This window comes from Podospora pseudoanserina, chromosome 1, assembly GCF_035222485.1.
Source record: "Podospora pseudoanserina strain CBS 124.78 chromosome 1, whole genome shotgun sequence".
Taxonomy (NCBI): domain Eukaryota; kingdom Fungi; phylum Ascomycota; class Sordariomycetes; order Sordariales; family Podosporaceae; genus Podospora; species Podospora pseudoanserina.
In genome coordinates, this window is record NC_085920.1 from 8,236,543 (window position 1) to 8,257,885 (window position 21,343).

Below are 21,343 nucleotides of genomic sequence, written 5' to 3' on the forward strand. Positions count from 1 at the left end.
TTGACGATCGTCAAGATCGTGAATTAGAGGATATAAAGACGGACGGCCTCGAGCGAGTGCAGGCAGTTGGTTGAAGCGTAGCCACGTCTGTGATGGGTAGAGAGGAGAGACGACAAGAAGGAGTCGTCAAGGTCCAGGATGGGGAAGTGGGAGCTTCTATATCTCCCCTTGGCGGATGGAAGCTGATGAGCTGCCGGGAGTATAACGACCAGCGGCAGTCTGACGGACCGAAGTGAGCTTCCCTGTAGGGAATGGTCAGTAACCAGCATGAGCATTAACGGTCTGCAGAAGAGCATAACAGAGACCAAAACAGTGGGAGGGGATCAACGCGGTTATGAAAGAAGGCGGCACGGCCATCTGCAAGATGGGTGCAGCGAGGAGGAACCCGCATGGCGGGGTTGGGGTGTGGGAGACAGGAGCAGACGGCAGGCCAACCGACAGGGCGTGACGGCATGTAAACGGGCCTTGTCGAGAACGTGGAGGGCAGGGAAGATGGATCTTCAACGTACAAGGAGACGGGTCAAGAGGAGGGGGGTGTGAAGACGAGGAACGGCTGGGCCGGTTGTGGTTGCTGGACAAGTCCGGAGCGTGTTTCTCAAGCTCTGCCCGAACCCCTAGAACCCAAAAAGCTGACCTGAGGTGCGTCTTCCCGAAGGCCTCAGATGTGTCGTTCGTCTGTCTTCCCGGTGGACCGTCACGAACGAGATGGCTTTGTCGGCCTCTCAGTCTCTGACGATATGCCGTATAGTGTTGAAGAGGGGCCGGAGCGAGACAGGCGCGCCAAAAGGACAAAAGGATATCCAAATCGAGCAAGGTAGCAAGTCGGTAATTTTTCTCAAGCTGTTCCTGCTTCCCCAGGGTACTTTCTGCGAGTCTGTATTGTCTGCTTGGCGTGCATACAGAGCAGGAAAGCCGCGGTTGAGCTTGTTGATCAGGCCGGCTACGATTGGTGACCGGGGCGCGAGGTTCTGGTTCAGCACAATATCAAGTATCAACTTTATATTGCCCTCGCAATATAAGCGGCGGGACGGGAGGCATATGGGGGTGAGCGAGGTATGCGATGGGAGCGCGGGGCGGGTAGCGTCGTGTGGAAGAAAGGCAACAGCAGCAACTCTGGGGAAACGGGCACCTCAGGGTCTGCTTGAGGATATATGGGCCTCGTCTTCATCTGCCAGCCAGTCTGGAGCAACCCAAGACAAGGATGGCCCATCAGGGCAGGGGTCCCAGAAGCTGGTCTTGGTGGAGAAAGTCGACGACGCTATCGTCGTAGTGCCAGCATAAAGGTTGCGAAGACGGCATGCGGCAGGCACCTGGCACTCCTGACGAGCTGTTTCTTGCCCACAGAAACACTCCGATGAGGGTCGTCCTCGTCTGCCCTGCCCTGGGGTTGCCCTCCTGGCACTGGGCCGCTCGGCACAGGCGATGGCAGGCGCTGAAGGAGGGTTCGCTCCTCGCAAAACGCCTGCAACACTCCACCCTGGATGCTGCGGTTCATCGCTTCAGGTTGAAGGTGTCGAGCCTCCACTTAGAAAATTGACAAATTGCGCAGACGATGGCACTGGAAGCGGCGGAGAAGCATGCTGCTGGCGCGTGTGGACTGTGCCATCCCCGCTCATAGTGGCCTTGGCATCGCTTTCGCTCGGCCAGAGTGTCGCCGAGGGACAGTCATCACCTCATTGTGCTGGGGATTTTTTTCTGTGGGTGCTGCCCACCGCCAGCAGCTGGGGAAGCTGGGGCGGCAAGTCTGGGGAGCACTGGGGGGAGCCGGGGAGAAAAGATGGGGTCGGCCAACAAAGCTGTCATGGGTGATGCCGTAATGGAACTTCGGAGCTTTCAGATTTTCAGAACCAAACTGCGTCGGTTGGCCATCCATGATCCAGCACCCATGGATCTCTTGCCTCTCGACCACCACCACCACCACCACCAAATGACAATGTAGCGAGTGACGAGTAGCAACCAAATCTCCCTCTTTCGGAAGCGTTACTCGAGGGGTCGCTTGCTGCAGAGCCGCTGCACGTCCTGCGTGCTTTTGCTGCACATCTACTGCCACCCCTGTCGCTCAGGGTTGCCATCGACTTCTCCTCACGCCCTGGACAAGCGGAAGAGCTATCGTACCGCAGACTTGCTCAAACGTCCATCCAGATCCGTCCCGCCAGACGCCATAGGTCCGCCTGTTATTCCGCGCCATGGTAAGTATAAGACGTTAGGTATATGTGCCTGCTGTTAAGCATCTGGGGACGGAGGCAGCAGGAAAGCATTCCTTGTGTGTCGGGCGACTCCAGCCACCACAGGGGACGGTCCAGAAAGGGGTCTGATATTGCGTTCGTCCAAGAGAGTAGTGACTCCGTATTTGGTACATCATAGTGTATGTTGGAGGGCGATCACGGAGATGACGATATGTACATGGTGGCGACCTGAGACCGGCCTGGCAGAGTGCCTGTGTCAGTGACAGATATGACAGACATCAGTGACGCTGAGTGGCAGGTAACATGATGCGCTTGATGCACTTTGACGCAGAGAATATCGATTGGACGCCCAGCTTGCCCAGCTGAGATTGTGGGCTACGGAATGGGTGTCGAGATTCGGGCCTTGTCGATGGAGCACGGCAGATGGCAGATGAAAAGATGGGGGCTCGTCAAGCCAAGAAAGGAAAGCATTCGCCAAGCGACGCCCACTTCGATCGGGGCTTGTCACTAGGCTTGAATGGTGGAATTTCTACAGGTAGGGTTGCTCATTCTCAATTCTTCGACAACCTTGGAAGCGGGCAGCACTTGCCTCTTGCTCAACATTCCAGGTTGATATTCCAAGAAAGGAACTCCCACTCAGTTCACCGCCGTGTCTTAGATACAGGTTCTCAAGGAACGAGTAGATCGACTGACTGACTGACTGTAGCCTGGAAGGGACATTCTTTCGCATCGCACTCTCTGAGTCTGAGGTGACCTGCATCTCCGATTCCCCAACTTGTCGTCGGTTGGGAACATCCGCAAAGCTCCGGCCATTGGAGATGCATAGCAACTTCATTACGCGAAGGCGAAATTTTTTGTTGTTTCCCATCCCCTCCTTCGTCGATCCCAGTTGCATTGACAACCATGAAAGGCGACTTGTGGTGCCACATGACATTACCTTTCACAAACACCTGATTGTTCAGTATTTCTTTCTCTCCGCAGATGTTTCCCGAATCGTCTTCCTCCTCGAAATTGCAAAACCGGTTGGCGCCTCTACTATGACATCCAACTCCAGGCGGCATGCCAATATCGGAAACCTTATGTCGTCAATTATCGGCCGAGATAGCAGCGAAGGAGGAAGACTAGTTTGTTGAAACAGACCTGATGTCCGGGAACCAATAGTACTAGACCGCAATCTAAATGTATGCACGCATCTCAAGACTTCCCCTTGGGACCAAAAACACAATGTCATTTCAACGGCGACTAGCCCCCGGCAGCGGCATTCCGGTCTGTCTAAGAAAGTCTAGCGCGGAGTGGGAATACGAGTACATAGGCGAGATCATAACAAATACTGTTGTAAGAGTTATCCCGGCTTACTGACGACAAAAACCACATAGACAGCGATGAACAACTTTCTTGCTACGCCCCTTCTTCGGTCCCGACAATATGACTGCCGTCAAACACCAACAGTCCCCTACTCTGCTTGCACATCCAACACCTGGCTACCACTGCCGCTCTTCACCACCGAGAAGTGCAGTATGGACCATGACACCTTACCACCTTGGTGTCGCTGTGCAGCCTTGCCTCAGTCGGTACCTGGATCGCCAGATTGCCAACATGGTCAAGATCAGACTCTGGCTGCGGTACTGATTGGGGACATCCGCGCCGCCTCAAAGCTCCCAGGACCTCGTTGTGTCTCCTGTGTGTTCAGCTGCATACACTCGGATTATGGCTGGCCTGGGGGTGACTGGTACCGGCGGAGCACACGGCGCGCGGAACACTCCTCCGCAAGTGCCGCTCCTTGATTGTTGCACAAACCTTGGTCGAGACCGGCGCCACATGTCACCCACACACACCACCAGACCTCACGCTAGAACAAGCAGAGTCTGTGTGCAATCCAGTTCTCACCGAGCGGTGAGATGACGGAGGCGCATTGTCAATGCTCTCGGGTGTCAACCTACAACTCATCACCGAGGGAGGCCGGCCATCTTAACTATTTGATCGATGACGCCGGGAGACCACCAACAACAGACAAGTCGGGCAGGAGCCGGGCGCCGTGTGTGCCACCAAATCGGCTTTCTTCTTTCAACGGGAACCGGGGTCGTCACCATCCTAGCGTAGCGCATCCTTCAACGGCCGGCGGACCGAAACTCCACATGCACGCAAGATCGTGCCCACACCGTTGAGATGTTTACATGCCCCTGATTGGCCAGCAAACCAAACGACCTCTTGGTCCAAGTCTGGTTCCGAGCGGCCGTCAACCAATGATGCTTCTCCAAAAAGGCCCACTGCAGGAGCGTGCCCCGAAACCCCGTCCACATCGACGACAAGAACATCGACAAAAGTTTCTTACCATCAGAAGTGATCACTTTCTTCTGCCGACTGCAGACCAGCGACAAATATCCACTCCTCAAGTGGACATAGAAAGAAGAGGCATGCACAACCTAAAAGGCCGTGTCGCGGTCGGAACCACAGTCGAAGCATGTACTTGCAGGGGAACTCGATTCGGATACGTTCGACTTGCAGGTGGTACCTACTCTGTTCTGGGGAAGCTCCCTTTCTTCCGTGGCTCCCACGTGGCGTGCGCGAGCCACAGGAGTTAGTCCGCTGTATGCCAGCCTTCCAGACTGTTTCAATCCAAGTTCTCAAACGACAACTTACTGCACAAACAAAAAAGCCCGCTTCCGCCGGCTCAGCCATCAAACACAACTGTTCCTCCAGCAGGACGTGAATTAACACTCCTAATATGGAATTTCAAAGCGAGCCTCAACCACGCGGATGGCGCTTAGTCTTCGCCGGGCTTGAGTGAGAGTGTCTGACAAGTACTCTTCCTTGCTCTCCTGCTCCGTCTCGCAGCAATCCTTCAGACTCCTGGCTGCGAACACACAAGCCCACAAACTATGGATGGGTAGTCAATGTGGTGTTCTCCTCGCTACACCCATCAACCCTGTTGGGGTGTCATCGGCAGCTGCCGATCAAAGTCTCCGCTGTACCCCGCTACCCAGCTCCCGCGGGGACGATACAACAATACAACGTCGACAGACAGAGCTGCCCAGGTCAGACAGCTGCCGGAGCCCCCCTGCCACATGGAAAGAATCCAACATCTTAGATTGTCTCGCCTCTCCTACGCTGTTTTGGGGACAGGCTGCAGTCGGTATCTACCCGTAAAGGTGCATTCTGTTGATCGGTTCTGGGGTAGCCATATATTACATGTTGGCACACCCCGCTGCACTTTACGGAACAGGGACCGTCTTTCCATCTGGCCACAACACATGTATGTGAACCCTGTCCTCCTGAAGCAACAATCTTTGAGTCGGAAGACCGGACCTCATTAATAGGTTCTACTCACCTTCCTTTCGTGGCCATCAAGCTGTTCTCCGCAGACCGAACCTATCCTGTGCCAAGACAGCGGCATTATTTCCGGCAAGATCATGGGATCTGGATATCACTAGGTTACGTGTCGTCCGTGGTCGGCATCAGTCTTCATCTGAAGAGTGGTTGAAGCGCTTCCGAGATCTAGCTGACCACCACCTAGCTTCATGGGCTTCAGTCTTGCAGATCAACAACGGTAAAATAAAGGGGCCGGCTTTCCAGAAAAGCTTCCAGTTCCCGGGGCCGTCTAATCCCCAGCGGACAAGACGGCCTCAGGACGGCAGCAGCGATCAGTCAGCGGCACGCTGTCCCGCACTTTTGCGTACCTGAGCTGCAGGTGTCAAGCAGGTACGTAGGCGATGAACCTGGTCGACAGGCGGTTCCTTGGTGCGACCATATCTTTGACGCCGGGAACGGCTGCCATCGTGGCTATCTATCTCCAACGCCGGAGGAGTTTGTTATGACCAGGTGGTAGAATGCCATACATCCTCTACCAACAAACTGCCAATTTCGTTGCATGGTGTTCGCGGATTCTAACCCGCGGTGATCACGTCGGGAAAATGGATGAGACATGCATGCAGTTTAACACCACGTGCGGTGTGCCGATGAACGAGTGGCTGGATATGGTGACAGCTACCACTTCCCCCAGCTACTGTTACGACGAACACACCTCGAGGTCTGGCAGCGGAAGGCGCTTGACAGAGCCGAACGTGGGTTAGTTAGGCGCCGCGTTCTCTACAGCAGACGCTCCATCGTCGGAAGAACAGAGCGGTCTGATATTGGATTTAATCTACGGCGTAATTTGCAAGGTCGCCGCGGCGACATCAACAGACCTTGATCACTGTATGCAGAGTCGCCATTTCAGAGGCTAGACCGTGGTTCTTGGTGACCGATGTCTCGCATTGTGTTCCACGGTCAGGGACCACGCTTCGACAATGTCAATAGCCCGTCGAGAAAAGCTCCGAAGAGAAGCATTAGTACTAGTTTGACATGCACTAGAACACCGGCAGATCTCAAGCGTGACAGCGGGGGGCTATCGCAATCAAGAGATGCCCTGACAATACCCCTGGAGATGACAGTCATGGCACCGCGATCAATACCTACGGTTCTCCCGTACGGCTTGAGGGGGCTTTGCCGGAAGCTGGTCTCAGTTGTAACTGAATCAGATTGTACGCAGGGGACCGCAAGTACCTATCTTCGATGGTTCAGCAGAGGTTAAGAGCCAAACTATTCCAGACCCAACGGTCAAACAAGGTGAAGATCAAGGTCAAGGCGAACAGGGTGTCGAAAACGGTAATACTTTGCTCCGGGCGTGAAGCCCCGTTACCTCGTGCTGTAGTGGTAGTCAGCGAGACGCCACAGCTCGATACGGAAGGGTGCTCCGCCTAAAGTCCCATCCTACCGGCCTCGTACGGCACTTGTACGATCTTCAAAGCTTAAGCCCAGGAGGGGTTTTGCGGGGAAAGAGACTTGGGTGGTATTCCGAGAGCGTTCCTTTAAAGCACCATCCTGGGGATCGCAGTACCCTGGACGGCTAGAGAACATGTGTTGGCGACCACTGTGGTTCCGAGGCTGTGATTATCAACCCAGTCCAGATAGCTCGAGGGATTGTCGCTGGCAAGAGTGAGGGGAAGCAGCACATGATCTTGATGATGGCCCACCTCATCCTGGGGTTCTGTCTACAAGACACATCACGAGATATTCTCCGAGCAGATCTGTCGTCCCATTTGGGTCAGAAACAGCACAGCACCCTGGCGATTACACATACACGCAGAGGCATGTCCTGATCACCTAGACATTGCCGCTGCCTGGGAGGAATTGATAAGGTATCCACCTAGATGCATGTTTCGGATGTCGTGGGAGAGGGCTTGCTCCGTTCTCCATCAAGTAAAGTTCCATGGCAGCTTGGTTTGCAAAGCAACGCAACGACAGCTACTGCCTCCTAGCACCGCAACAAGACGTCGAGCACAATGCCTGCCATGCCTCTTGTATCGACGGTCGGAGGGCCGGTGAAGCAACGTTGGAACTACACAACGAAAAGTCCAAGAGAGCGGCAGAAGTTGACTGGACTGACACAGTCTGTGTTTCGAGTTCGCCTGTGCTCTGCAGATATCTGCCGTCTGCCGGTGCCCACGAAACAATGAGAAGACGACAGCCAGCAGTTCAAGAGCGGGAAGCAAGGGTCACCCCGCAATGATTCGAATGGGTGGGAATAACGTAATCCACAAAACAGCAAGTTGATCAAACATCCACCGTTCATCTCTCTCTTCGAAGGGGACCACCGTTCATACCGAACCCAAACCCATCGTCTGAACTTTTGCTATGTATACTGCTGGTAGCTCCGCATGAATGAACAACAGCCAGAATAGCTCCGTCGTTTCAAAGAGCCACAGTTCTTGGCTGGCATTCGCCACGTAGCTTTTCGACTTCCGACCACCTACCATCTAGGTACTCGACGCATTATAGACTCATTTTGAATTGAACCCTTTGGATCGCATATCGATAGGTAAGGTGGATCCGACATCCTTCTTTCCAGAAGATTACCATTTTGGACATTTTGTTGTTAGATCACGTTGCATCTAGGTAGATACTTTGTCATCGACAATCATCATCGTTGTCGTTGTTGCATTTTGGGAGTTGACCGCATCGCCCTCCTGCCCGCTATGACATCCCCAAGCCGTCTTTGCAGATTTCCAACAGCATGCAGATACACAGTCTCATTATTTTCATTCCCTCGGTGCCTCGGTGCCTCGGTATAGGTTCATTGCTGCTTGCCGTCCCGCCCCTGACCTTGTCTTTGCATGCTTCCCTCACCTGAGGTCTCAGTTCTGGTCCCCCCCTTTTTTTTTTTTTTTTTTTTTTTTGGCTTCATCGTTGGAAAACAGCGGAAGTTATCTCGTTCAGTTGGTTGGTAATAATCCTCCCAGGCTCGTGAAATGGTCGGTTGTGGTATCCGGTTTGGGACAGACGGCTGGTAAATATCATGAGGCTCTCCTTTTTTTTTTTTTTTGTCTCTGGTGTGGCTGGTGGGTGGGTGAGGGAGAGTTGTAGGAGAGAAGCGGCTCAAAAGCAGACAGAGGGACGCGGCAACTCAACGGCAGACTTCCCCCAGACCAGATCCGCGTTTTGGAATGGGAGATGCCGATCCAATCGCTGGTCGGTGTTGCTCTGTTGCTGCGCATATCTATCCCGTGATCTTGGGAAGGCAAAGCAGTTTGTTCTGCGGCAGGGACTGGGGTTCGAGGGGAAGGGGGGGGAGGGGGGGAGGGGGGTGCAAGAGCGGACATTCGGTTCAATGCTTTCTTTCTTTCTTTGCTCTCTTGCCACCACTGGGTTGGTTGGTTACCTATACGGCGAAGTCCGTTCACACAGTTCGAGAAGGCAGCTTCAGAATGAACTGGCCCGTCCTTGCCAAACAATAACGGTATTGTTTATTACCCCTTTTTCTGTCGTTAGGTTACCATCTGATGTTCATCTCAACCTGAGGAGACGATCAAGGATCTGGGTCACTGCCGTTGGGACGGGCACTGTTGCTCATCGGAGTCGGCCGGTGAGGTTGAGGGAGGGTATGATGATCTTCCTTCTCGCCTTTGCAGTGTGCCCAAGCCCGCGCAGCAATTACTCTTTCATGACGGCAGTGAAGTTGCGTCGGGGTCTTGCTCTGGAAGACACTGTGACGGCGGGAAGTGACTGCATACCAAGTGGTAGATGGCACAGACGTCTTGATGGCATACACACATGTCCTTTTCCTTTGGTGACAGATGGGACTCCAGTAGAGCAGAGGAAGGTGAGGTCGGAACTAGGTCTATCCTTGCTTGCTACGCAGCATAGAAAGCGGGAAATCATCCCGTTGCTGCAGCATCTGGTGTAAGGTGAAGGACGGATGTTGCTTGATGAGGATATCCGATTCATGCGAGATCTTCTTCCCGTCGGGATGGAAGGTCTTCTCGAAAGAAGAGATCTAGAGCGGATCGGATATCGGATTGCGTGTTCGAGATGTTCCAGATGCAGTAGAAGGAATTGGGATGTGAGATGAGAGGGGGACAGGGACAGGGCTTTGATGTGGTGATCTGATGGGGGATGAGGTGATGATTGGTAGTGGTCAAGAAGATGAGATGAAGAGATGGGATGGTGAGGTGGTTTGGGAAAGGATCTGGGGGCTTCTGGAAGGGATCAGCGTAGGTTCACACTCCTGTGTCTCTCTGTCTGTCTGCTGCTCTGGGCTCGTCTTCTTGGACAAGTCCTAAGTCAGCTGACCTCACTGTCATCTCTCACACTGGCCGGAGTTTGAGGTTGCGCGAGGAGTTTGTTTCTGGTGTTTTAGCCTCGGTCAACTCTCAGACGCCGGCTCAAGTTGAGCTTTTGGTGAGGCTTTTGTTGTTGTGGCGTCTTTCTTATCGGCTATCAAGATGTCACTTCAGCCTCGTTGTCGTTGTTGTCACAAAAAGAATCAGCCTCACCGCTATGGTGAGCCGTCAAGTTTGAGATAAAGTAGAGGTTATGAGAAAGCAAAATTTGGCTAAACGGCGCCCGGTGTGTTGTGGCTAGAAAGAAGACACTGCGGCTGTGTATGGTGTTGATTGAGGGTGGTCAGCTTCATGACGGGTCTCGAGGACCTCGGGAAGAAACAAGGCAAGAGAAGGCGGCAGGGGGCCAGGAAAGGAGAAGGCAGAGAGATATAAAGAATACAGACTGTCACCTTGCTTTTATGTTCCAATTTCTTATGGCTACAGAGGGTGATGATGACCGTTGTTTTCGACTCAAGGAAGGAAGAAGGGATCAGAAAGGGGTGAAGGGATCGGCATCAACAGATGGCAATAGCAACATAACGACCTCGAAGCCAATATCCAAGACAAAAGACGAGAAACCTCGAATATGGCCGCGACTCTTACCTAGGGGACGGTTTGAAAGACTTCGGCAGCCAGCGGGGAGGATGGGTGCTCGACCAAAAGACTTCTAATGACAAGACAGTCCCCAAGAGACAGATTGAAAGACGCATAATGGATACGTCACATAGGATAAACACATAAACGGAGGTATTCCTGTTCAGACACCAAACGGGATGAGTCGTTTACGACGAACAATTAGGAGACTCGGGCAAGGAACAGGCGACAGGACCGTGGCTTCCCAGAAACATTGGTATCGCAAAGCCAGCATATAGCCAACGCAACCACGGTCCTCACAGCCCGGTCATCGAGGGTTTTGGGCAACAAGCAGTCACTACAGGAACGAAGCGCAGGAGCTTGGGCTTTATGTATTAGGTCGACAGCCACAATCTTCAGCCAGCCCTAATACCGTCATCCCAACACCCTTGCGGTCAACTGGTAAAGGGATTGGAGCCGCTCACGCCCATCGCCCCCCCGGCTCACCGTGAGCACCTGTTCGATCTGAAGTAAAAGCCTTGGGCTTTGGTAGCCGATCACCTTCCCTGCTCATGAGGGGACTGACCGGGGAGCTTTTGCGACTTTCTTCTTACTGTCAATCAATCTTATTTTGGTATTAGTTCTTGCCAAAGGTTTATGCAACGAGCAAAAGAGGGTGGGACATCAATCACTCTCCCCTAGCAAATACATAACCCCAGGATTATCTTAGGGGATACTAACACCTAACCAACCAACGGGCCTAAACAGAGCCGCAAATACCTGCTAAACAACAATAATGACAACAACAATAATAACAACAACAACAACACCAACAACAACAACAACATTCAATCTCCAAATTACACCAACAAGCATGAAAAATAAATAAAACGAAACACCAAAAACATACAACACCAGGGATTCCCCAGTGGTCACCCACCTGAGTACTGGTCTGGCGGTCAATTGCTTAACTAGGGGAGAGCGGACGGGATCCCGTGTATTCAACTGCCTATGGTCGTATGTGCTTGCGTTCAGCATATTGTGAGCTTAAGAAGCAACATGTTTCTCTGTTCCCAGCTTCGGTTGGTGAGAAGGGAGAGGAAGTCTCAGTGTCTCGACAAGATGGCGCTAATTCTTAGGGAGACCTGGGGAAACCCTTATTTATGTTAAGGTTATTTTTACCAAGGAAACCGCTCCTTCTAATCCACCGCCAGGGATGAATCGCAGCATCCTTCGAACCATATCCACGGGCATCATCCATTTTTCGAGACTGCGCTCGTCAACAGCCTACTATACCAATCCTACTTTAAGCATTCTGGAAGGATATAATCAGCTGTGGTACGATTTGCAAGGTTATGGGTGTCACGGCCATCCCAGCTTCTTGGATCCCTGTGTCAAGCTCTCAACTTCCTAGAAACCGTTCGGAATACCACATCTTGACGCCTCCATTCTTGCCGTGATCTTAGTTGATGTATTACACAATCAAACTGGCAATGCTTCAAGCAGCTATTTGACAATCCAACGTCTAGTTCCATCGTCGCTCTACATTGCAAAAAAATCCTTCCTATCCAATCTCCGTCATGGGAGCGATAAACTCGCCCTGAAGTCATCAATCGCCACGCTCTTCTCTCTCAGCCCGCTTTTCTTTCCGTCTACAGTCCCTGGGCGTGTCTCTCTTTCTAATGTCCAAACCTCCCGTACTCCCAAGCTTTCGAGATAGTCCAACCCTCTCAAATAATTCGTCGCCACCTGCCCAATCCCGTGGCTATCGTCAGAGAACGTAAACCTGCCTCCCATCTTGATCCACTCCTCAGCAATCTCCCTCTTGGGGTACCCCTCGGCCATCCCTTTCCTCAACCCAGAAGTGTTCATCTCCAGCCACCCCCCAAACTCCTTCACCTTTTCCAGATTCCTGACTACCTTCCCCCAAACCTTTTGATTCGACTTCAACTCCCTCCCGGGATCCTCACTCATCAGCCTAATCAAGTCGAAATGCCCTACCACCTTGGGCTTCAGCGCGCTCAACATCTCCAACTGCTCATCAAAATACTTCTCATACAGCCCCTCCTCGGTGCCACCGCAAGCCTCAATAGCTGTCCGGTAAAGCGCCTTGTCATAGTCAATCGGAATCCCAGCCGTGTGGTGCAGACTCCCAATGAAGTAATCCACCCTCGCGTCCTTGGCCAGCTCCCCTATCAGCGACCCGTACTCCTCCCCTCGGATCCACTCCCCTTCGAACCCGATGAGGATGTGGATCTTGTCTGCGTACTTCTGCTGGAGGGCGGCCGCGGTAGAGAGGTACTCCTCGTGCCGGGGGAAAAGGGAGTCGAGGGTGGCCTGCGGGGTGGGGAGGAGCTCCTCGGGGTAGAGGTCCGAGACGGAGGTGCGGGGCATGTGCTCGGTCAGGCCGAGGGTTTGGTACCCGAGGGAGATGGCGTGGAGGATGATGGACTCGAGCGAGTCGACGGCGTGGCCGGGGCAGAATTGGCCCGAGTGGGAATGCATTGTGAAGGCCATTGTCTTGATGGTTTGTAGGTTGATGAAGCCGATTCCTCAGAACAATGTGGTGAGAAGATGCTCAAATTTTGTTGTTTGAACATAACGATACTTAAAAATTAGATTTACCTCGCCTCGGCCCGTTGGGGTTGGCGATAGCACAGAGTGAGAGTTCAACGGTAATGATGAGTCAAAGAAAAGAAAAATGCCCCGCCCTGCCTTCAAGGAGTGATAGAGCAACAAGACACGGCCAAGCAGGCCATTCAAGTCGTTGCAACACACCACGAGGCCTTCATACCCTCACTAAACTCAATTCATCTTTTCCAATGGCCTCAAACTTGCCATCACAGCCCCGCTTATCCACAATCTTGTCTGAATCACAGTTCTTTGAAGCTTGAAGCTCCGACTGATGCTGATGCGACTCCACAGTCCACTGGAGTAGTTGTTGCGCTGCCATTGTCCAATGGGGAGCAAGGCTTTACCTCTGAAAGGCCATTGGGGGAAACCGGGTTGGGAAAGGTAAAATGCATGTATCTGAAGCCAACCCAGAGGCAAAAATATACTATGTAGTGTTTATTGAAAGTGGAAAAAGTAGTCGACCATCATGGGACTCGAACCCACAACCTTAGCCTTAATCTCCTTGTTAGGAGGGCTACGCGCTACCATTGCGCTAGACGGCCATCTTATTTGTTGAAAACAGAGGTGGAATAATGTCATTATCACGAGAGCACTGAAAGCTTCTGTGTATAGCCCAGGGGGGCAGGTAATACGAGAACAAAACACACTGCAGATGAGAAACTCAACAACGCATACCAAAATAGAACTCCTAAGTGTTTCACTTTGCTGCAACAACGATCTGGAAAGGAACCATTCCTATTGACCGTGATTGTGCCACTGGTGAGTTTACGAGAGGTCGTACACGATGTCATCTTCTTTTCCTGCCTTATAACAACAAAGCTCTCACAGTGCTCGGGCAGGGGAGTACATTCCACCAGTTCCAGCAAAGGAATTGACCAAAAGAAATGCGGCTCAAGATGGCCCGTACATGTTGTGATTCGATTTTCACATTTTCCTTCCTGAAAATCTTGGTGTTCGTACAATCCGCTGTCATGCGTCATACTTAGAGTGCCCCAGATTGCCAGGCATCGCGTATGTATCTGAAAGTTCTTCCTCACCGGGCCTTCTTCTTTCCCTCGATTTTTGCATTCCCATTCCCATTCCCATTGAAAGCATCGGGCTTGAATCCCAAACAAACCGCCGTCGCATAATCCCCATCATGACTGATACTCAACAGCGCCACCTGCCCCTTCACCCCCACCTCCTCATTTCCTAATATTACTGCTACTGGCGGTCCCGTTACCCTCCCAAATTCCGCCCTCGGCCCCAAACCATCTATGTTCTCCAGGATATAATCCCCCTTATCCTTCCGTTGCACCCGCCCCCCCTCCCCCTCCCCTTCTTCCTCAGCCGTCTCCTCCACCCTCCTCCCCAAATTCTCCTCACCCTCAACCATGATCTCCACCCCCCCAAACGTGACCTTCCCTGCTGACGTCCCCGCCCGAAAAGCATGAGCCTTGATCACAGCCTCCTTCGCCGCCCACCGCCCAGCCAACCACTCCGCCAGTTTCCAAATCTCCCCCCTTCTTTCCGATCGCTGTCTCCCAAGCAGATTCTTGTGCTTTACCGGACCGACCCCGTCCCGAAACGACATGACCTTCACCGCGTTGAGGTAGACGGGCAGCTCCTCCAACCGTTCCCTCTCGTTTTGCGTCAGCAGCTTCTTTGTGAACCTGTCCACATTGTTGATCACGTTGAAGGGCCGGGCGAGGGTGGGGATGATGGGCGTGCCCTGATTTGTGGTGATGAGGGAGTAAACTCGGGGGATCATGCAGACATCTGTCCCCAGGGTGAGACCCAACGGGAAGGGTATGACACCCTTCATCTTGGAATATCTCAGGCTGCTGTCAACAAAAGAAAATTTGTCAAGGTCGTGGGATCGTGATGAAGAGAACTGAGCTCTGAGCTTGAGCACACACCCCTGTCGGTTGCAACCCTGCCAAGCGAGAACTTTCTGATCGCGATAGGCTACAACTCTTATCGATAAGCATGTCGCATACGTCATACCTGAACCAAACCAAACCAAAACACCATGCAAACATCGTGACTTTGGAAACAGAACAGAAAGGAACACAAAGGTGTTACATGTTGTGGTTGTAGAAAAGAGACCTCGTAAGACCCAACAGTACAGCAATTTTGTGCCCACCCCCACCCCCGCCTCCTGAACCATTCCATATTACTAAAATACCGTTCGTCCTTTATGGACGACTCCATATCCATGTCCAGCTCTCACTCAATCTGTACCTCACCCTCTTCAAAAACCCCTAATTGTCAGCCAACAGAGGCGCTCTCTCAGCATCTCCAACAGGCTCTCTCCTATTGCCGAAGAAGTCTTCCCGCCCAGTCCAAGCCGGCACGGCAACCAACACAGTGGCCACAAACAGCACCGACATGATGGTGAATGCAAAGATCCACTGGAACGCAATGATCTGTCTGAAAAACTGCGCGACGCCCAGGGAAGCTGACAAGACACTGAGAGCAAACCCCATGGTGTAGTCCTATGTTCTATTAGCACCGCGCCGTATTCTCCTTTGTCTGATGGAAGAAAATACCTTGTATAAAAAGATGAAGAACAAGCCATAGCCCAACAAGCTCCAAATAAAGACATTGGCAAAGATCCTGGCAACAAGACTGTGCTGGTGGGGAACCATGATCGCTCCATTCCAGTAGATCGCCACAAACGTCCAGGCCAAGGGCCAGCTCACAGCTCCTGCGTGGATAAGCTTGGTGTAAGTCGCATGACGGAAGTACAAGCTTGACAGGTTGAAGAAGTTGATAATCAAGATGATCTCAGACCAGACAAAGTGCGACCGGACAAAGAGCATAACCCAGGCGAAATGGAGGAGGTTGTTGAGAATGAAATGGCTGCCGACGGAAGCCGCGGCGTTGACGGTTGTGGCATCAGAGGAGAAGAGGTGAGAGGTATAGATCAACTGGAGGATAAACATGACGACAAAGTAGATGGAGGTAATGACTGCATTTTGGGTGAAGCCAGAGTAGTGGTGATAGTTCTGGTGCCAAATGCTACCCCCAAGATATTTTCCGTCGGTAGGCGCATGGGTATCGTAGTAAACGGTGGTGACGACGGACAAGAGCCAGGTGAGAAGTGAGAGGACCTTGTAGGTCGTGATGGAGGTTGTAGTGTGGGAGTCACGCTTGGCGAACGGGTTAACTGCGGTCACGATGGTTAGTATTGATCCTGAGATCGGGATGTGGGATGCGAAGCGTACTTTGGTGGAAGCGATCCATTTTGCCGGTTCAGCGTGTATTGCCAGGACTTCGAGAAGTTGATGACTTGCTGGATTGTCGGGTTGTCAAGAAGCAATGGTAGGAAGGTCGGTGTTTTGTGTTCAAGGAAGGATTTCCTATCAGCAGTGGAGGAGACGGGATGGAATGCTCGGGAAACTGCCCGTCAGTGGCTGCCTTTTACTTCTGGTTTCAGTATTGCGGATGTTGCGGGGAAGCAAAGCACGTTGGGATGCACGAGGCAGGTAATTGCAGATTTCCTGGTTGAACAAAAACCAGCCGATTGGCCTTATTGAGCTCCAAGTTGCCACCCCATCTGTTTGAAGCAGCGGTCTTGCGTCGATGGATTGGATGAAGGTGTGTTACTTTGCCTACATGGGATGCGTTACCTGTTACCTGCCGTTGAAGAACCGGTCACCTTGACAACTGCGTCATTGGTTTTGTTTATGACAGATGATCTGTTTGAGGCAAGACTCCCCCAAGTTTGGTGCTCCTAATGCCAAAATAGCGATGGAACAGAGGAGAGAAATTCATTTTTGATCCCCCCGATATGGCTGAAATATGGACAATAAATGCAGAGTTGCTCAGTATCCAACATGAAGTCCAGCAATGAAGTTGCGAATTCGAGATGCAGGACAGGAAGGATGCTGCGGGCCAGCGATGATATGATTGGCCATTAATTTCAATCAATTACATCATACCCCTCCACAGTTCACTTTGAATCGTTCCACTTTTGACTGTTGTGAACCTCGATGGCCAGGCCAAATTCCGCCTCGTGTTGGCTTCGAGAAAAACACATGAGGATTGTGGACCTCAAGCATTCTGGTATCGCTCATTTTCAGCCCAAACCAACCAGTCCAAGGCTTCCTCGACAGTCGAACCATCTAAGCTACAAGCTTCATTGTCAGCCAGATGTCATATCGGACCTACCTTACAAAAAAGTGCGGGGCAATTCAAGACCGACCACCACTGCAGGTGACATCGCCGATCTCCAAACACCATTAGGGATCACGAGGCCTGCCTGAACTTGGAGATGACGGGAAATCCAGTTCAGCTTGGTGAGACATGGTGAGTTTGGGAATCCCGTCAGTCATGTCATGTACACTACCACAACAGGACCTAGTTTTGTCCAGACTGTCAAAAGTTCACTTTCCTAATTGAGCTATTGTCATTAGATGGAGAGATTGTACATTTCCAATTCATGGCATTCTGCACACCGCATCGATATCGACCGGGAAGGCAGATTCGAGATGGCATATTGGACCCTTTGGGCATTGAAAGTTAAGCAGCCACGTCAAGTGTCAAGAGGCTGGTGGATTGCAGGTGGCTTGCATGATCTCGTCGCCCGGCTTTGGTAGCCCCACCTGGCATCACATCATCTGGTTGGTGAGGGACTCCCTGCACCTTTCAGGTGCCATCACTACAGTTGCAACGCTACTGTCAGCATGATGTTCTAGGTCCAAGTGGATTCCGGGTCTCTTAATTGTACACTACATTCTTGTGGGCACCAAGCTGTTTTTTCTTTGAAATTACACGATACATCGACCTGCACACATACATTCCCTACACACCACACCTGCTGCTCTCAGAAGCCGATGCCCTGCCAGGCGTATTACCTCTGTCATCAGTTAGCAACGGCAGTCCGTGATGGCTGAAGGGGTCTCACCTCGAATAACATGAGTATCTTCGAGGACTCAAAGATTGCCGGTTGCTTCGCCCATTCCAGTTCCCTTTTCCGTAACTGCCAGCTTTGTTTTCACAGCCCGGCGGGAAGCCAGTATACTTTCTTCGAGTCGTGGGCCGCTTTTCCCTTGCGTGGTTGTGCTTTCCCAGCTTGATCTCTGGTAGATGTTCTGGAAGTCCTCTACCGGGTACCATCGGTGTGGGCTTCTTTGACGGTTCGTTCGTGTGCGAGTTCGGCTGGTCTTCTTGAGATTCGGCGGAAACGACTGCCGATGGTGCTTTGAGCTCGAGTTTTTTCTTTCGAAATGTGCTCGGGATACCATCTGTGATCCAAGCCCCAATCTCTAGGAGATCAACGGCCGAGTCTGAAGATAGACCCATGGTGAAAACACAGGGAAAAATGTTGGGGACAATCTTTACTGCCTCTCATTCCGTCCAGGCTGCCTTACTTTGGGCAGGCACCGTACTTGAATCTCTTTCTTGGACTCCTTTTCCAACACTGACATAGGAGGCAGTTCAAAACATCACCTTTTTCGTCACCGCCCAATTTGATACACAGCATATTAGCCCACAAATGGCGAAACAGTGGCGGTCAGCTTTGGAATTCTGGAATTCCATTTCAGTATCAAAACATTTATTTCCTGGGGTTGACGGGCAAAGCGGCTCAGCGCACACCTCAGTATGCATATGCATTAGTGAATCGTCGCGTCCAGCATGATACGACTCGCTCCTATTGGCCGCATCCTACTGTTCACCGTTTATGAGAGCCAAGCATGCGTCTTTCAGATACGGCTTATTGGGTTGACTTGGACGCCTTGCGAGGCGCAAGGCACAATTTCCAGTTCTCCTTTGGTCGTCCGCGAACCGACCTGAGCTTCAATTTCCATTTGCCTTAAGAAGATGGAGTTCGCTTGTCTTCGGCCAGGCACGATGGCATTGGGTATATTAGGAATAAGAGTCAACTGCTTGGAATCATCAAATCTCTTCCGATGACAGTCAAAGTAGGACAGTCAGTGTCTCGATCCAAGCACCAGTCTCGAGTTTCAAGACGAATACACGCCAGGATGCCCGAGAGAGATAATTTCGTCCCCCCCGAAAGAGAGCACGCAAAACGCATAGATGATGAACTCTGGGAGCAGCATAAAGATGTTATCGTCCCCATGTACAGAGCGTCGACGCTCGATAAAACCAGAACGTTTATGGAAAAAAACCACAACTTCAAAGCATCGTGGGTCATTTCTGCCCCTGTTCAACTAATATTCTAACGGTTTCAACTAGTCGGCGTCAATATGTTCACCGTTTGGGCAAACAAAAATGGAATATCAGCAAATACAAGGCAGGACAGCCTCAGGTCGTGGATGAGCCATCGCCAAACACCCCCCTTTCGAGGCAGAACCCAGCCTCACCCGACCTTTCGTCTGTTGCCCTTCATCCCCCTTCACCCATGACAAGGCCAGCTTTGGATTTCTCACGTTACTCGTCTGAGCAACTGGCTGCATCCCACATTCTCTCAGACGGCCTCCTGTACCTCGGTGATTTGAATAACGCGTTCGCCATCAAAGCGGAGCTTTACAGGGTTATCACGGCAGGCCATGGCGACTTTACTGATCAGGAGATCAGACGACAGCTTTTACGACGATATGTCATTGACTGCATCTGCATCATACAAACCGAGGCCGACGCAAAAGCTGCCCGTCAAATGCTGGAGCAGAATGACCTTTTGTACGAGAGGTGGGCAGATACTGATGACAACACCTGGGAAAGTGTTCTCTTTCGCATTCTCACCTCGAGGACCTATGATTCGGAGAATTCTGAAAGCTCGATTATACAGATTGTCGAGATCATCAACAAAACCACCGTCGAAGCAGACGAGGCAGGCCACGAAAAGCTGCAGACACTGACGCCTAGAAAGTACCGTTTCGACCTTCTCATGTACAAAATCTTCAGCTATGCGTTGGAGAGGTACAATGAGCCGACAGCCGTGGACGAAATTCCCATTGACGTTGGGGGGCTCCTGAAGCAGTTCAAGAACACCCAACCCGCAATCAAGGACTCCAGCGTTGATCCTCGGCTGGAATGGGAACTCGTGCTGAAAACTCTGGACTTTTGTGTTTCCGAGCTCTCAAATGGCGAGTTTCCTCCCCTGAGACTCGACAACAAGACCACCAGGGCCAACAGGATTTTCTGCACTCTTTTGTGTGCTCTTCAAAAACAGATTATGATTCGGGAGCAAACAACGACGGCTCTAGACAACATTGCAAGCGACAAGGCACATGCCCAGTTTGCAAGTGTTTACACCGAGCTTCTCGGCATCGTGGTCGGCCTGATAGTCGATGAAGCGCCATCCTTGGAACCTCCCCGAAATCCCTTGCCACTGAAGGAGTGGGCTTTGAGAGGCGCCCAAAAAGTCAAGAGTCTTGCGGAACAGTCAAACCTTGACCAGGAAAAGACAGGTCTAATTGACCGGTTCCTCGACAAGGCAAACTCAATGAACGTGGAGATCATGCTTGAGAACCTTTCGAGGAAGCAGCCCGAGGAAGTCAACATCCGCGAACTCAACCTCCTCCGCAAGGAATTGGCACAGAATCTTGGCGTGGAAATTCTTCCCGACTTGGAACCTAGAGCAACGGTGATTGTACCTTTGACTGCGAGCTGGGAGCTTTACGACCGGAGTGCCTCTCAACATAGCCAACCTGTGCTTCATCTGCTGCACGGCCACCCGGCGCCAAGGGGGGCCAGATCACGCTCAGTATCTCGATCGCATTCGCCTTCTGCTACTAGCAGTAGCCAGTCACCCGCCACAAACGGAAATCCCACCGGCCAGGCGAGCGACGCTTCTGCCGAGGGGGATAATGAAGATATTATTCTTGACTAAAAACGCTCCCTCCCTTTCACGTCCTGGGCACTGTTGTTTTCTCTCGGTTCTCTCGTTATATAGACTCAAGTTTTTTCTGGGCGCGTTTCTCATTCCACATTTGATTTAAGGTAGCCAGCGCGTAGTTTGGATCAGGGGTTTCATTTCGTTTTGTTTACCTTTCTTGTTTCCTCCCTTATGTTGTCTTTTCCTACTCTATACGCTATACTAGAATGACTATTTTTCTTTCTTTCGGTTTCATCTTTGACACTTGCTCTCTGTTTTTCCTTTTCCCCTCCAACGACTTGTACGTGAAAAACCTGGACAACTTTCTCATGCCCATAGATACACGATATAGAATAGGTAGCAAGGCACGTATTCACAAGAGGTTCCGGACTGTCTCACGGTGTCTTTACCGGCAATCCTTGTGGTGTTTACACGCCCTCGGGGTTTCTGAATACTCGGCTTGACGACGAAATTCTCGCAGCAACGCCGATAAGTTTTGTCCGCCCTTTCACGTGTCTGACACTTGACGTGGTATCCTTTAC

The 21,343-nt window shown here is 51.7% G+C and overlaps 5 protein-coding genes and 1 non-coding gene across 6 annotated transcripts; 2 read left to right on the top strand and 4 right to left on the bottom strand.

Annotated features, from left to right (window-relative positions):
• Positions 1-156: 156 nt before the first annotated feature.
• Positions 157-1,038, bottom strand: QC764_0027020 (uncharacterized protein; the record flags this gene model as incomplete). The annotated part of the gene is made up of 4 exons (XM_062940136.1): positions 157-242; positions 510-874; positions 901-968; positions 997-1,038. 4 exons carry the CDS (start codon positions 1,036-1,038, stop codon positions 157-159), a joined length of 561 nt encoding a protein of 186 aa, XP_062806670.1.
• A 10,939-nt stretch (positions 1,039-11,977) lies between these two features.
• QC764_123030 (uncharacterized protein) lies at positions 11,978-12,916 on the bottom strand (the record flags this gene model as incomplete). Its single annotated transcript, XM_062943536.1, has 1 exon — positions 11,978-12,916. The coding sequence occupies one exon, from the start codon at positions 12,914-12,916 to the stop codon at positions 11,978-11,980; it is 939 nt and encodes a 312-aa protein (XP_062806671.1).
• Positions 12,917-13,491: 575 nt separating this feature from the next.
• On the top strand, positions 13,492-13,575 carry QC764_0027040. Its single transcript has one exon. It is a non-coding gene; the product is annotated as a tRNA-Arg (tRNA).
• A 491-nt stretch (positions 13,576-14,066) lies between these two features.
• QC764_123035 (uncharacterized protein) lies at positions 14,067-14,837 on the bottom strand (the record flags this gene model as incomplete). Its single annotated transcript, XM_062943537.1, has 1 exon — positions 14,067-14,837. One exon carries the CDS (start codon positions 14,835-14,837, stop codon positions 14,067-14,069), a length of 771 nt encoding a protein of 256 aa, XP_062806672.1.
• A 340-nt stretch (positions 14,838-15,177) lies between these two features.
• Positions 15,178-17,099, bottom strand: QC764_123040 (uncharacterized protein). The gene is made up of 3 exons (XM_062943538.1): positions 16,243-17,099; positions 15,565-16,184; positions 15,178-15,510 (listed from the first exon to the last, which is right to left on the bottom strand). Exons 1-3 carry the CDS (start codon positions 16,259-16,261, stop codon positions 15,277-15,279), a joined length of 873 nt encoding a protein of 290 aa, XP_062806673.1. The 5' UTR covers positions 16,262-17,099; the 3' UTR covers positions 15,178-15,276.
• QC764_123050 (uncharacterized protein) lies at positions 17,081-21,315 on the top strand. The gene is made up of 2 exons (XM_062943539.1): positions 17,081-19,169; positions 19,220-21,315. Exons 1-2 carry the CDS (start codon positions 18,931-18,933, stop codon positions 20,814-20,816), a joined length of 1,836 nt encoding a protein of 611 aa, XP_062806674.1. The 5' UTR covers positions 17,081-18,930; the 3' UTR covers positions 20,817-21,315.
• The last annotated feature ends 28 nt before the right edge of the window (positions 21,316-21,343 follow it).